The sequence below is a fragment of the Macaca nemestrina genome, chromosome 11, assembly GCF_043159975.1.
Source record: "Macaca nemestrina isolate mMacNem1 chromosome 11, mMacNem.hap1, whole genome shotgun sequence".
Classification (NCBI taxonomy): Eukaryota; Metazoa; Chordata; class Mammalia; order Primates; family Cercopithecidae; genus Macaca; species Macaca nemestrina.
In genome coordinates this window covers 122,674,634-122,691,775 of record NC_092135.1, presented here as the reverse complement: position 1 = coordinate 122,691,775, position 17,142 = coordinate 122,674,634, and the positions used below count along the sequence as shown (strand labels likewise).

General features: G+C 37.7%; 1 protein-coding gene across 4 annotated transcripts in view; it reads left to right on the top strand.

Moving 5' to 3' along the window:
* Positions 1-17,142, top strand: part of LOC105481321 (cullin 3) — a 112,870-nt gene that overhangs the window by 13,654 nt on the left and 82,074 nt on the right. Inside the window, exons 1-2 of one of the 4 annotated variants that reach the window (XM_011740828.3) lie at positions 9,527-9,953; positions 14,632-14,829. The exons of 1 other annotated variant lie outside the window; for it this stretch is intronic. In XM_011740828.3, the coding sequence (XP_011739130.1) occupies positions 14,632-14,829 (198 nt within the window). In that variant the 5' untranslated portion in view covers positions 9,527-9,953. Of the gene's footprint in view, positions 1-9,526; positions 9,954-14,631; positions 14,830-16,046; positions 16,173-17,142 lie in introns of those variants that run through there. 2 more of the 4 variants (XM_011740829.3, XM_071073457.1) reach the window with 2 other exon arrangements.

Genomic DNA, 17,142 nt, shown 5'->3' with positions numbered 1-17,142 from the left:
AGTTTATAGAGTTTTTATACATTATCATAGAAGAATGTGTAAAGAGTAATTTTATATACATGTGACCCATGTATAAATAGTAGTGTTAAATAGTATAAATAGTAATGTTTTGGATTTCATAGTATATTGGGAAATACAACAAATTTTATAGTGTTGATTTTAGATATAATCACTCATTTTCTTAATACAGAGGGTCTGTACGTATGATGTCTGAATTCTAGTTATGATGACTACTGTGTTTTTTGGGTAAAATGTGTTTAAGGGAATCCTGTAACATCTCTTTTTTTATGGGTAAAAATAGCACCAATCGTAGAACAGTGACAAGCTTTTTACCTCAATGAGAGTACTTACATTATTGTATCTTACTTGTTGTGATCATTATCACATTTTGAAATGTTATACATACTTTTTTTTTCCATATATGCGAAAGTCATTCACAGATATAGTTAAAAGAGTTGTTAGTACTTTTAGCTCAATTGCTCCGTGACTTAAATGCACTTAAACAGGCTAATCTGGAAGCTTGACCTTGTGTCTTTGAAAAAATTGTTTCAAATTTCCCAAATTCTCAAATTGAGTTTTGGATAGCCTACTCATGTTGAGGACTGAAATGCAAATCATAATTGAACCTTCTATTGAGGATTTAACTTTCTCATTATGAATGTTACTGTTCTGTAATGATATTAGAGCCCAATTGAATTTTGATCAAGTTGTGATTTCATGGAATTGTCCCATGCTGCTGTGCTTTTCTAATTGATAATCTTTTTTTTTCTTTTTCCTTGACATCAGCTCTTTTTTTGGCAGCACTCCTCCACTCCCATCTGTTCTCCACTGTAACCAGAGAAACCAGTTAACCAAACATCAGTAGTTTTTACATGCAGTTTTAAGTCACTAATCAAGGCTATATGTCTCTTCTGCATGGGCGGGGAAGAAATAAACAAACATATTTATTGAGCAAGTGCTGTGTGCCAGATGTTTTCGCAGACTTTCTTAATTACCCCACAGTTCACCATCTCACATTTCTCTGGCCAGGAGCAAATGAGGAAAGTGAGCTTTGAAAGGTTAATTTGTTCAAAGTCTGTTTGAATGTGTCCCGCTGGTCTGTTTTTCTCAAAGCTTGGATCTTTGGCTGTATTTTTGATGGTTGATGTTGCTTAAGGAATAACTGATGGATAAATGGTATTATTGCAGATGTCATAAGTAATTGTATACTGGTTGGTCATCAAATAAGACTCCTTATCGTTAACTGCAAATGGACTATATTCAGATCATATTTTTTGAATATTATCTATACATTGTGCTGTGCATTGTAAGGGATACACTAACATAAAGGAAGAGAGACTTTATCTACTCTGAGGTGCTTAGAGTTTGGGAGGGAGCTTCCTTATCTGATTTTAAAAATACTGCCATTCCTCAGATACTTGTACCAAAGCTTTTTTTTTTTTTTTTTTTTTTTGAGGCTGGAGCTTGAAATTAAGATCAAGTATTTTTGCTTGTTTATTTTTTTTCTAGCTGTGTCATTCTGAATTGCCTGGAATTTCAAATTCTCACCCTTTCCCCCACCCACCCTGTTCTAAATTTTTTCTTGTAGAAAATTATTCACGGAGGACTGAAGACTTCTTGTCCTTTGTATGTAGTAGATGTTAAGAATTCGCTTCTTTTCATTTTAGTTTTAATTTGTCTCATGATGTAGTTTTCTCTCTTAGTAATCACAGAAACTTCAAGATGTGTAAGTATATAATAGACTGACATGCTTTCAAATTCAGGCATTTTGAAGGTTACAAATCAGAAGTAACGTAAATGAACAGATTTTGCTTTAAAGAAAACAAAGACCGTTACAGACTTATTTTTGTCATTGATACTTTACTGATGAGGAAATTGTAATCCTGGATTGGAGGGAGGTAAGGAGGCAAAGATCACTTTTAAAAATTAAATTCTTGACTTCGTTTTTAAAAGTCTCACTAAACTATATGCATTTAAGAATCCTTAATTATATCTTTCCTTTAAAAAAGCTTTTGTTTCTTTTTCTGCTGAATGAATTTACTTTGCTTGCTGATCATTTTGTAACTTGGCCTTCTTGGGGAAGGGTCCTGTATACCTCTAATAATTAGATAGCAAATATTATATGTTTGTATATATAGATGATAAATATGTGTGCAGTTTATTGTTTTGCTGAAGCATTGGTTGCTAGATCCCTTAGCGTATTTGCAGTTATTGCAACTTAATCAGTTTTATCAATGGGATTAAAGCCCTGCTCAAATAATTTAGAATGTTACTTTAAAAGAATGTTACTACTCTTTAAAAAAACACATTAATACATAAAGTTAGAGCCTTTAAATTTTATTGTTCCTGGAATGAAGTATAGCCTAAAGTTTTTATTGTTAACATACTGATGAGGTGAGAGTTGAACATTTAGTCATTTTAAAAAATTTTCGATAGCAGTTAGTGTTGCTTCTGTGTCAGGGATGGGCAAGTGGAAAGATTAAAGTTCATTAGTAACATCATTATTTTGCCAAGGCTGTTGACGTGTATTTGATGCCAAGACCCCATCGTGTGGATGTATTAATCTGCACTTGAAGTCCATTTCATTTGATACGTAGTTTTTGGACTTGTTTGTTTTAGGGATAGATTGTAGCTTATTGATCCGCTTCTGAAGGGCCTATTTCGTCTGCCATTTTTTTCCCAGTTAATATTTATTAGTAAAATTAATGATTAAGCAGCCTTCTGAGTGAGGCCTTTAGTTAGGTGAATGGGAAAAATCTGAAAATATTGCTTGATGTAAAATTTAAAAGTGTGTTACTTGTACACTAATTCTGTTAGAAAAATATTTGATTATTTAAAAATTAGATTACTTGCTGAGGGTAAACACATTCAACCATTTTCCTGTATCATTGTGACTTATAAGTAAAATGTTTGTGTTGTCAAAATTACATTGGTATAACATGAGTAAAGTGTATTTATTCAACAGACATTTGTTTACAACCTTCAATGTGGCATTGAAGAAAAATGCATAATCACTTAAGAAGCTCATAGTCTAGTGAAAGAAGATGCATAAACAGATAATTAAGCTATATGGGAGTGTAGTGGTGGTTACAAACTGTCACTAGTAGTTATAGACTATCACCACATTCCCATATAAACAAAAATACACTACAGTTTATTTAGTGTATAGTTAGGTAAATATAGTTTACACTATAAAATATCAGGGAAGAACTGAGAAGAAGTTGTTAACTTTGCTTGAGGAGTTCAGCAAAGGATTCCTGGAGGTTATGACACCTGAGCTGTGTTCAGAAGATATGTAAAGAATCAGATAAAGAAAAGGCAAAGCAAAGGAGGACCAAAAGCAGGGGGAAAAAAAAGATATGGGAACTGAAATAAGTGGGGAGGGGCTGTGACAGTGATGGAAAGATAGTGAGAAATAGCAAGTTGTGTAAGAATTCCCATTGGTTTAATGTTGTTAGGAAATACATGTCAGACAGGTGTGGAGAAGTGAGCATAAACTAGGTCTATGCCTACTATGCTACCATAGAAGGGTTTTGAATAGGGTCGTGGTATGCCTGTGTTTATTTTGATTGTGATTTTGAAGGAGTAGATTCCATGACGTTGGAGTTCATAGTGTTTGGAAGGCTTTTGCAATGAAGTGTGAAAGTTTTTGGTTTTTTTTTTTTTTTTGAGATGGAGTCTCACTCTGTTGCCCAGGCTGGAGTGCAGTGGTGTGATCTCTGCTCACTGCAAGTTCCACCTCCCCAGTTCACACCATTGTCCTACCTCAGCCTCCCAAGTAGCTAGGACTACCAGGCGCCCATCACCACACCCAGCTAATTTTTTTGTGTATTTTTTAGTGGAGATGGGATTTCATCGTGTTTGCCAGGATGGTCTTGAACTCCTGACCTCATGATCCGCCCACCTCTGCCTCCCAAAGTGCTGGGATTACAGGTGTGAGCTACCGCGCCTGGCCCAGGTGAAAGTTTTAAGACCGTAGTAAAGTTGACCCTTGAACAACATGGGTTTGAACTTCATGGATTCACTTACTGCATGGGTTTTTTCCAATGACTATATTGGAAAACTTTATGGAGATTTGAAAATACTCACAGATGAAATGTGTAGCCTCAAAATAACAACAACAAATAACTGTTACGAATGCATACAGTGTATGTAGATGCTAGTCTGTGTATCATTTACGACCAAAAAATATACACAAATCTATTACAAAAAGCTAAAATTTATTAAAACTTAGGCACACACTTACAGATTGTACATGGTGCCATTTGCAGTCAAGAGAAATGTAAACAAGTGTAAAGATGCAGTATTAAACTGTAACTGCATAAAATTAACTGTAGTACATATTGTACTGCTGTAATACATTTTATAGCCACCTCTTACTGCTAACAGGGTAAGCTCAATCAAATGTTGCAAGTATGCACTTAAAATGCCTTGTGGCTAGGTGCGGTGGCTCACACCTGTAATTGGAGCACCTAGGGAGGCCAAGGCAGAAGGATTGCTTGAGCCTAGGAGTTTTATTTATTTATTTATTTATTTATTTATTTATTTATTTTTGAGATGGAGTCTCACTCTGTCGCCCAGGCTGGAGTGCAGTGGTGCGATCTCGGCTCACTGCAACCTCCACCTCCTGGGTTCACGCCATTCTCCTGCCTCCGCCTCTCGAGTAGCTGGGACTGCAGGCGTCCGTCCCCACACCCGGCTAATTTTTTTGTATTTTTAGTAGAGACAGGGTTTCACTGTGTTGGCCAGGATGATCTTGATCTCCTGACCTTATGATCTGCCCACTTCGTCCTCCCAAAGTGCTGGGATTACAGGCGTGAGTCACCGTGCCTGGCCCAAGCCTAGGAGTTTTAAGACCACCCTGGGCAACAAAGCAAGACCCCCAGCTCTACCAGAAAAATTTAAAAAATTAGCCATGCATGGTGGCACACACCAGTAGTCCCAGCTGCTCAGGAGGCTGAGGCGGAAGGATCCCTTGAACCTGGGAGTTTGAGGCTGCAGTGAGCTATGATTGCACTACTGCACTCTAGCCTTGGTGATAGAGGAAGACCCTGTCTAAAACAGAAAAACATCTTGTGACTAATATCTTCATTGAGCAGTTTCTCTTTGTAGTACAGTAAAAATTTTCTTTTGCGGTTTTCACATATTTTTCATTATGCTTAGTGGAATACTGTAAACCTGGAATAACCCAATGGAACCCATTCGACGTGCCCCTAGTGAACCTGGAAGTGCTCCTACAAAGCAGAGAAAAGTCATGACATTACAAGAAATTGTTGAATTGCTTGATGTGCACTAGATTAAGTTCTGCAGCTGTGGTTACCTGCCATTTCTAGGTAAATGAAGCCAGTACCATTGTTAAAAGGAAGTTTGTGAAGCCGTCACTACACCTGTGCCAGCTGGTGCAAAAACTTTGTGCTTTTTGCAAAATACTTTTTTTTCTTTTTTTTTGAGACGGAATCTCGCTCTGTCGCCCGGGCTGAAGTGCAGTGGCGTGATCTCAGCTCACTGCAAGCCCCACCTCCCAGGTTCACTCCATTCTCCCACCTCAGTCTCCGGAGTAGCTGGGACTACAGGTGCCTGCCACCACGCCCAGCTAATTTTTTTGTATTTCTAGTAGAGACGGAGTTTCACTGTGTTAGCCAGGATGGTCTCGAGCTCCTGACTTCGTGATCTGCCTGCCTCAGCCTCCCAAAGTGCTGGGATTACAGGCGTGAGCCACCGTGCCTGGCCTGCAAAATACTTTTTTATCTCATATTGAATATGCAGCTTGTATGTGGGTGCAGAATTGCTGTAAGGAAAGTATAGTTAGTGATTCTAATATGAATTGAGGAAAATGAAGTCATTACATGACAAAGTCAAGGGAAGGTGAAGGATCTAAAGCTGGAGAATGTAATGCCAGCAAAGGATGGTTTGATAATTTTAGAAAGAAGTTTGGCTTAAAAAGTATCAAGGTAACAGGAGAAGCAGCTTCTGTCGATGAAGAGGCAGCAGACAAGTTCCCAGACACCATCAAGAAAATCATTGAAGAGAAAGGTTATCTGCCTAAACAGGTTTTTGATGTAGACAAAAGGGCCCTATTCTGGAAAAAAGTGCCACAAAGGACATTGGCTTGTAAGGAAGAGAAGCACATACTAGGGTGTACAAGGCAGGAAGGGATAAGCTAACTCTGCTGTTTTGTGCAAGTGCAGTTGGGTTTATGATCAGGGCTGACTTTATCTATAAATCTACTAACCTCTGAGCCGTGAAGAGAAAAGATAAATACTGGCTGCCAGTCTTTTGGTTGTACAAGAAGGCCTGGACTTCTTTTTCTTAATTGGTTCCATCAGTGCTTTGTCCCTGACGTCAGAAAGTACCTTGTCAGTAAGGGACTGCCTTTTAAGTATTTTTTCTATTGGACAATGCACCTAGCCACGCAGAACCTCATGAGTTCTTCATCACTGAAGGTATTGTATCCTTGACCTTAAATAAAGTGTTTTAAATTCAGCCTGTAGATGGGGAAGGTGGGGGGTTAATACGTACCTTTAAGGCTCATTAAACACAGTAGTAGTAATCTATGGAAAAGATTGTCATTGCTATGGAAGAGAACCTCAATAGAGGGAACATGATGAAAGTCTGGAAGGGTTACACCATTGAAGATGCCATCATTGTTAAAAAGCTGTGAAAGCCATCTAGCCCGAAATGATAGATTCTTGCTAGAGAAAAACTGTGTCCAGATGTTGTACATGACTTCGCAAGATTTATGACAGAGCCAGTCAGAATCCTGAAAGACAGTGTGGCTGTGGTAAAGTGGGGAGTGAAGGGTTTCAGGATATGGATCTTGAAAAAATTCAAGAGCTAATGGACGTCACACCAGAAGAATCAACAGAAGATGTCTTGATGGAGATGAGTGCTTCTGAACCAGTGACAGATGATGAGGAAGATGTAGAAGAAGCAGTGCCAAAAACCAAATTGACATTAGAGAATCTGGCAGGAGGTTTCTGATACTCAAGAATGCTTTGACTTTTATGACATGAACCCTTCTGTGATGGTGGGCACTGAAATTTAAAAAGTGGCACAAGGATTGGGACCAGATAGAAACATTTTTAGAGGAATGCAAAAGCAGAAAAGTTAGACAAATTACAATGTGTTTTTGTAAAGTTACAGAGCATGGCTGCCTCTCCTGCCTCCCCTTCTGCCTCTACCTCCTCTATCTCTTGTGCCTCTGCCACCCTTAAGACAGCAAGACCAACTACTTCTCTTCCTCCTGCACCTCAGCTTACTGAATGTGAAGACCAGAAGGATGGGGACCTTTATGGCAATCCACTTCCACTTATTGAATACCAAATACATTTTCTTTTTCTTAAAATGTTCTTAATTTTCTCTCTGTTGCAATGTTATTAATATTTTTTCTTTTTCTTATTCTTAGAATACAGTGTGTAATATCTGTAACATACAAAATAGGTGTTAATAGACTGTTTATGTTATTGGTAAAGCTTTGGGTCGACAGTAGGCTATTAGTAATCGGGGGACTTAAAAGTTACACACAGTATTTTGACTGCACAGGTGGTCAGTTTTTCCTAACTCCCACGTGGTTCAGTGGTCAACTGTATTCGGGATGAAAAAATGGGAACATATTTGAGAAATATCTTGGGCTTAATGTCAGTAGTACTTGATGATTGAATAAGAAGGAGATGAGAGATAAGAAAAAATGTAAGACTTCTGCTTCTAGCTTGTATAATTATGTAGTTTGTATTGCCACAACTGAATTAGAGATTACAGGAAGAAGGTTTGGGCAGGTTTGAATGGTGAGTTCACCAGGGATTTTTGATGTGTTGAGTTTGATCTGTGTCTGGAGCATTTGATTGGAGACATGTAGCAGGTGGTTGAAACAAGAGTTTTAGACATTGGGGGGAAGATCTGGGCAGGCAGTATAGATTTGGGAGTCATTAATGCAAATACCAGTACAGAAGTCCCCCCCATCCACAGGGATCTGTTTATTCCAAGATCCCCAGTGGATACCTGAGACCATATAGCCCTGAGCCCTGTATGTACTGTTTTTTCCTATGACATTTAATTTACAATTTAGAAATAATAAGAGATTAGCAACAACAATAATAAAGTAGAACAATTATAACTATATTGTAAAAAAAAAACATGAATGCCGTCTCTCAAAATAATCTTGTACTGTACTTAACCTTTGTGATAGTATGAGATGATACACTGCCTATGTGATGAGATGAAGTAGGGTGAATGATTGTGGCCATACTTCTGTAGTTTTGAGTTGTGACAGCAAAACTAGTGCAAATTATTTTTCCTTCTCCACAGTTTCATGGATAGAAGATGTGTTCTTTTTTGTTGTTGTTGTTTTCTCCTGAGACAGAGTCTTGCTCTGTTGCCCAGGCTGGAGTACAGTGCCATAATGTCAGCTCAGTTCAATGAACCTCCACCTCCTGTGTTCAAGTGATTCTTGTGCCCTAGCCTCCCAGGTAGCTGGGATTACAGGTGTGTGCAACCGAACCCATCTGATTTTTGCATTTTTAGTAGAGATGGAGTTTCATCGTGTTGGCCAGGCTGGTCTTAAACTTGTGGCCTCAAGTGAACCGTCCGCCTGGGCCTCCCACAGTGCTGGGATTGCAGGCGTGAGCCACCATCCTGGCCAGAAGATTTGTTCTTAACATAGATCTTAGCAATCTCAGCTTATCTTTTTTTTTTTCCTTATTAAGTAGAGAACTTTCACCTTTTCACTTAGAGGAAGCACTTTATTGCTTCTCTTTGGCATTTCTGAATTGTCAGTGTCACTACTCTTGTGGTTTGGGGACAGTATTAAGTAAGATAAATATTGCCGGTACACAAGCATTGTGATTTTGATCTGATAAACCAGATGGCTGTTAAGTTACCAAGTTTTTACGGGTGTGTAACATAGTGTAGAAATGCTGGACAAAGATATAATTCAGGATTCACATCCTGAGTGGGATGGCACGAGATTTCATGATACTGCATAAAACGGCATGCAATTTAAAGTTTATGAATTGATATTTCTGGAATTTTTCATTTAATATTTTCAGGCAGTGGTTGATTGCAAGTAACTTAAACCAAGGGAGGTGAAACTGTAGATAAGAGTACTATTATAGTTTATCTTCTTTAAGATATGGACAAACTTGGGAAATCTGATAAAAATTAGGGACCTACTCTCCAGAAAAGTGAACTCATAGTATACTTGGAAAGTTTTGTTTATTGTTTTAGGAACCTCTGGAATCCCTTGCAGTCAATCTGGAGTCTCTTAAGTTTTAGAACCCTACATGTACGGCTAACAGATGTAACCATGACAACGAATGAAAATACATAGGGACCCAGTAGAGAGTGAAAAGAGCCAAGGACAGAGTTCTGAGGAGGAAAGTGATTTAAATGGCTCTGGAAAAGTAGTATATAAGAGATGTAGGGGAATAATGTTTTCTAAAAGAAAGCTACATTATACTGAAGTGCATTTATCATAGTGGTACTTTTAAGGTGCCTTTGTTTTAGTGCATATCTGTATATTTGCTAAGTTTGAAAAAGCTGTATTTCTTTCTGACATTTATTTGATGACTGTTGATGAGAGTTCAAGAGACTCTATCATTGGGCACTTTCCTTAATTGATGTATGAGGGATTATATTGTGCCCTGGCTGCATTAAATCTGCTGACATTCTCATTTAATCTTCATGACAGCCCTTTGAGATAGATACTGTTATTGAACCCAGGACTTAATTTTCTCAAGGTCACATGGCTTGTGAGTAACAAAGCTGTGGCACAAACCTAAGCCTGTCTGACAGCAAAACCTATGTTCTCTACCAATATACTATGTTTACCAAGATAATCAGTGACTCATACTGTGATGTTACTTTACCATATTAGCACAATGGAATGTGACGTTAGTCCACTGATACGGACTAGGTTTGGGGATATATAAGCTCTAATCCCAGCTCTGTGATTTTGGGTAAGTCATTTAATCTTTCTGGGTCTATTTTCGTTGCTGTCTTTTTTTTTTCTTTTTCTTTTTCTTTTTTTTTTTTTCTTTTTTTGAGACAAAGCCTTGCTCTGTTGCCCTGGCTGGAGTGGGCTGGCACGATCTTGGCTTACTTCAACCTCCACCTCCCGGGTTCAACCAATTTTCCTGCCTTAGCTTCCTCTGTAGCTGGGATTACAGGCACGCACCACCACATCCGGCTGTTTTTTTGTATTTTTAGTAGGGATGGAGTTTCACCATGTTGGCTATGCTGGTATCGAACTCCCAACCTCAAGTGATCTGTCCACCTTGGCCTCCCAAAGTGCTGGGATTACAGGCGGGAGCCACTGTGCCTGGCTCTACTTCTCATTTGTTAGAAAAATTTTTAACCTTAGCTATCACCAGAAGAACATTTTTTCCTGTAGCCCCATCTCTTATCTATCAATAAGGCATGAATTAAAAAAAAAACAAAAGACTGCATACAACCTTGTGTAGTAAAACAACTCTTGATGTATATATGTATGTATATAGGTGGCTCACGCCTGCAATCCCAGCACTGTGGGAGGCCCAGGCGGACGGTTCACTTGAGGCCACAAGTTTAAGACCAGCCTGGCCAACACGATGAAACAACTCTTGATGTAACGTATGTATATATGTTATAATAATGTGAGAGTACTTGTACAATGTTTGAGGCCTCTTGGTTTATAGTTTTAAAATTCTTCAGCTTCTAGTGGAAAAATTCAGTAATTTACTCTGGGTAGAGACCTTTTCATACTTTTTTCTGGCTTTCAGGGGATTTTAGGTTATAGAGCCTGAAAAGATCATTTGATGTTTTGCTCAGCTATTAGCAGTATAGGTATCTTTGAGGCTTATAGTTGACATTAACTTTGCTTTTTTTTGAAATTGTTCTGAGTATTTCGTTTTATCTGTTTGTTAATGTCAAGGGGTAGTGTCTTAGTTTGCTTTATTAGAACCTCAGCATATGCAATCAACAAACTAAAACCACATTGCACATACATAGCTATGGTATCTGAGGCCATCATTATTGCATGGCCTTGAATCTTCTGTTTGTGAATAGCCATATCTGTGCATGTTAATATGGATGACATCCTGTCTATCAGGATATCTGATTAAAAATAGGTAGCAGTATAGGTGTAGGGGTAAATTCTTTTACAGTCATTTGACATCAGTCTGTGACAGACTTAGGTCTTGCATAGGATTTCGGTAAAAGAAAAGAAATTGTTCTGTTAAAGTTCCTTCTTAAGCTCTCCAGAAAAGATTAGAATAACAAGACTCAGTTTGAGTCATTTGCTTAAGGATCCTCTGGATTGAGAGTTGAGCTGGTATTTTACTGCCAGGGTGACTAAAATAACTATTTTGCCTACTCCTTCCTCTTTTCACATTCATACACATCAGACATGACTTCGAGAGTATTCCACTAACTCAGTAATTTTTATCCAGTTCAGATCAGAAGTATCTGTGAAGCTGATCAATGTTGCTTAGGTTGTAAATGGAGAACTTGGAGATTTTATGTGGCATTTACAGAGGGGTCATTAGTCAAATATTAGCAGAAAATCAGTCACCAAGTATGAATGCTTGTTATGTGCCAGATAGAGGCTGAGGAATTTGGCAGTGAAAAAAAGATCCCTGCCTTCATGAAGCTGACATTTGGTTGTAGAGAGAGAGACTAGGAAAATAATGAAGAATATGGGTTGGAGTTGGGGATCAGTAGTGAGGTGAGGCTGTTACTGTAAAGAAAGTGGGCATTTAAAACTTCACTGTAAGATGACAGTTGAGTAGAGGTTTGAGCCATGTAGGAATCTGAGGGAAGAACATTTCAGACAGAAAGAATAGCAAATACAAAGACACTGAAATGAGCTTGTTTGATGTGTGCCAGGGAGTGCATGGAGCAGAGTGAGCAAAGGGGAAAAATGGATGAAGTTGAGAGATTGTCAGATCGAATAAAGCTTATAGAACGTTGTAAGGACTTTGACTTTAACTCCAAGGGAAATGAGAAATCATTTGAGGATTTTTTGAGCAAATGAGTGACATGATTTGATTTATGCTTATAGAAGGTCACCCTGGTTTGCCTGATGATAGCAGGCCAGTAGTGGAGATAGAGACCAGTTGGAGGTGATGGTGGTTTGACCAGGATAGTAGCAGTGGAAGTGGTGAGAAAGAGTTGAATTCTGGGGATACATTTTGAAGTTAGAGACAACAGGATTTTCTAGTAGTGGGATCAGAGAGTAGTTGATGATGATCACAAACTTTTTGGCCGGAGCAGCTGGAAGGATGGAGTAGATGTTTGTTCAGTTGGAAAAGACTTCAGGGGAAACCAACTGAGGGAAAAGATTAGGAGTTTTGTTTCAGACTTGGTAACTTTGAGATGCCTTCTAGGCATTCAGATGGAAATGCTGAGTAGGTAGCTAGATATATGACTCTGGCATGTGACAGAGGGGGCTAAACAGAGAATGTATCAATTTTGAGATTGATTTAAAACCATGAGAATAGATAACATCAACTCCACCTAGAAACTGAGTGTGGCTAAAAAGAAAAAAAAAAAAAAAGAAACTGAGTGGCTAGATAAGGAATCAAGAACGTGAGCTTTAGGATTGGAGGTTTAGGTGATAATTAAGAGCCAGTAAAACAGACGAACAAATAGGAGACAGAAATAGAAGAAACACAAGAGATTGTAGTGTTTGGAAGGTAAGTGAGGAATTTGTTTCTTTTTCTTCTTCTTCTTTTTTGATACAGGGTCTTGCTCTGTCATCCAGGCTGGTGTGTAGTGGCACAGTCTCCACTCACTGCAGCCTCAACCTCCTGGGCTCAAGCAATCCTCCTGCCTCGGCCCTACTAAGGAGCTGGCACTACAGGTGCACGCCACCATGCCCAACTAATTTTTGTACTTTTAGTAGAGACGGGGTTTTGCCATATTGCCCGACCTGATCTTGAACCCCTGGTTTCAAGTTCTCCTCCTGCTTCGACTTCCCAAAGTGCTGGGATTAGAGGTGTGAGGCACCATGCCTTGCCAAATTTGTTTCAAGTATTAGAAGTGATCAGCTCTTTCAAATGCTGCTGGATAGGTCAAGTAAGAGGAGAACTGAGACTTTGACCATTAGATTTTAGCAATATAGAAGTCACTGGGGGCCTTCTCAAGAGCAGTTTCAGTGAAATGGTAGAGATGAAAGCCCTATTGGAGTAGATTCAAGATAAAATGGAAAGATGGAACTTGGAGACAGTGTATGTAGAATCTCCCCTGCTCGTTGCCTGTGGTTTTGCCATAAATGGAAAGAGAGATTAGATGGTGCTGAAGGAATATATAAGTTTGTGCGGATTTGTTTTTGACATAGGAAACTGACAACTTTTTAATCTTTTTTTTTTTTTTTTTTTTTTTTTTTTTTGAGACGCGATCTTGCTCTGTCACCCAGGCTGGAGTGCAGTGGTGTGATCTTGGATCCCTGCAGCCTGTGCCTCTGGGCTCAAGTGATTCTCCTACCTCAGCCTCCTGGGTAGCTAGGACTATAAGCATGCGCCACCACACTCAGCTAATACTTAAAATTTTTTTTTTGTAGAGACAGGGTCTCACTATATTGCCCAGGCTGGTCTTAAACTCCTAAGCTCAAGTGATCCTTCCACCTCAATCTCCCAGAATACTAGAATTGCAGGCATGAGCCAGTCCGCGTGGTAAAACTGACAGTTTTTAGTATGAATGGAAATTGTCTACCAGAGGAAAAATTCTGATGGTGCTGAGATGAGTGATTACTAAAGGGAGACCTTTTCAATAGGTGGTTTGGCATAGAACTAGAGATTTACTTTGTCAAATTTCATCCTGTGTAATATTGCCTTGGGTTCTTGTTAAAATGTCGAGTCTGTTTCTGTAGGTCTGGAGTAAGGCCTGAAATTCTGCAATTCTAACAAGTTCCTAGGTGTTGCTTATGTGTCTGGTCCTTACGCTATACTTCAAGTACAATAACTTGGCACTTTGAGCTCAAGATCCTAGCAGGTTTTATTGGCATAAAATCAGATTGGTTGGTGTGTGAATATGATTGGAATTTGTATAGTGTCTTATCAGGTTGTTTTTACTTTCTCAGTGGAATAGGAAGCAGTCATAATCATAGAATGAGGATGGAGGATATGGTATAAAATCATCTAGAAGAGTAGAGTCAGTAGACTAGTGGAATTGTGAGGTTGCATGAAGGCTGCACTTACAACGTTAGTGGTTATGAATTTAAACTCACATGGACCAAAAATATGGGCATATGTTATTCTTCATTTTCTTTCAGCTATACGGATATATGTCAGGAGTATGTGGGCTGTTGGGATTTAACTTGGCAAGTATTTTGGTGGGAGAGAGAGAAGGGGTAAGTGACTTACAGGTATATAAATCATTATGATTTTATTTAAAGTGAAGAGTTCTGCTCCAGGTAAGATTGGAGGGAGGTCTTAAAAGATTTGAAATTGCTTCTAACAGATTTAGAAACTATTTTTAAATGTATCCCTTTTTTTCCCCCCTGTTAAAACAGGTTGTTAATGTTCTTATGTGTCATACAGTTATAAAATATTTACTATATATGGACAAAATATAGAAAGACTTTCAACCATTGGTTTTTTTTTTTTTTTTTTTTTTTTTTTTTTTTTTTTTGTCTCTTCTCTCTCTTGGATATTACAGATGACCATGGATGAAAAATATGTAAACAGCATTTGGGACCTTCTGAAAAATGCAATTCAAGAAATCCAGCGTAAGAATAACAGTGGTCTTAGTTTTGAGGAGCTCTATAGAAATGCATATACAATGGTTTTGCATAAACATGGAGAAAAGCTCTACACTGGACTAAGAGAAGTTGTTACCGAACATCTCATAAATAAGGTATCAAACTTTAAAGGACTGTTGCTAATACTATATTGAATGTAGAAAATCCTTTATACCATATTGCACTTTGACTGGAACTATTCTTTTTAAAGGCACCAGAGCCTATAGAAATTACTAATTCATGACTATTATAAGCACTCATGAAAAATTTATAATCAGCTAAATCGAGAATTTTGATAATTGAGAAATGAAGTTTGTGAGCTATAATGCATTCTATAAATCATAATGAAGCAAACTCAGTAATTCACAAATGTTTGTTAATATGTTAATTACAAGGAATTTTTTTCCTTAAAGTGATTTAATCAGCCCATTTTTACTTTCTCATTTTTCTGTATATTTGAACACAATAAAACTACGTTGTTTAAAAGTATTTTTAAGACAGTTCGCTAACTAAAATTCACTTTAACTGAGTTCTGTGGTACATGTGAATTTTTTTAAAAGATAAATTATTGGTGGGCTGTGGACATTATTACAAATGGTTCTCTGATTTCAGAATGATATATTTTTTTTAGAACAAATGTTTTTATAGAGCGAACTCTTCCATTGCATGTAAAATGTAATTTCATTTAGAAAATAACTTCTGTTACAATGCCTTGCTTTAAGATTGTCAAATAAAATGTAAAATACCACACAGACTGATAAAAACTTCTCATAGTCTTTATGTGGTATTGGGGTATTTATTTTTTAAATTTTATTTTGAAAAAAAGTTTTATGAATAGCACGATGTGAACTCTTGTGTACCCTTCACCTAGATTCACCAGTTGTTTACATTTTGCTACGTTTTTTTTGCCAGTTTTTCTGTTGATTACTGTTATCATTATTATTATTGCTGAACCATTAGAGAATAAGTTTTAGATTTCATCTACCCTAAAAGACTTTGCAACATTTCTTTTAAGAATAAGGAAATTATCTTACTTAACCAAAGAACAATGATCAAAATCAGGCAGTTTAACAATATAATACTGTTGCCTAATACATTCCTTATTCAGATTTCACCAATTGTCCTGTAGAGCGGTGATTTCCTTTATAGCAATTTGTTTTCTGATCCAGGATCCAGTCCAGGATCTCATGTTCAATTCCTCAGCCTTTCTTTGTCTTTCAGCACATTGACATATTTGAAGAGTATAGGTCAGTTGTTTTGTAGATTATCCCTCAGTTTTTGGTGTGTCTGATTGTTTCCTCATGACTAGTTTCAGGTTATGCATTTTTGGCAGGAATAATACGTAAGTGATGTTGTGTCCTCAGTGCATCACATCAGGAGGCACTTGATGTCAGTTTATCCCATTATTGGTGATGTTAACTTTGATCATTGGTGTCCGCCAGATTTCTCCACTGTGAAGGTACCTTTTTTCCCTTTGTAATTCATAAGTAATCTGTTCAGATATATTTTGACACTGTATGAATAATCCTGTTCCCTAGAAACTTTCATGTGATGGTTTTGGCGTCCATTGATGATTCTTGCATGAATCATTATTACTATGGTGGTTCCAAAACAGTAATTTTCTATTTCTACTCTTTCTTCTGTAATTTCTTTCTCTTAAAGGGAATTACATGAGCCATGCAGTTAGTATCTTATGAAGCAAGGTGATTGTTCTTCACACAATCAGCAGTTTTTTATTAAGTGCCTATTATGCACAGCTTTCAGTGATAATATAGTGGATGCAAAGAGATACATACTGTCCTTTCCTGGGGTTTTTGTTGTGATGTGAGAGATGGATGATACACACATTGAGATAACTGTGTGAGGCATTATATAATTAAGTGGCACGTGAGTTCCTTAGGCAATAAATGGCTTAAGAATTCAAACAAAGGAGAGGTTGCCCTGGGCTATAAGATTTTATGGGAAAGGATGAAATTGAGTTGAGCCTTGAAAAATATTTGGGATATATATGAACAGTGTGGTGGAAGGCATTCCAGGGTGGCAGATGTTGTGAAATTATATAGAGATGAACTGGTTGGTTAAACTTACGTGGTAAGTAGAGTTTGAGGCATATATTAATTATGGGGATTAGTAGACTGTAGTGTTACAAAGATGGTTTGGGAACAGATTGTAGAAAAATTTGGGTGCCAGGCTAAAGAATGTGGACTAAACTGTAGACAGTTATTGGAGGTTTTTAAGTGGGTGATAATGTGACAGAATATTTGAAGATGTGCTTTAAAGTGGGTGATTATGTGGCAGAATATTATGAGGATGCTTTAAATGTAAAATTGAGAGGAGGTTTATAAAACCAGGAGAAGACCTGGAAAGATCTGGGTAAAGTGATAGGCTAGAAATGAATGGATGATGTCAGAAATTCTAAACTAAGTCTA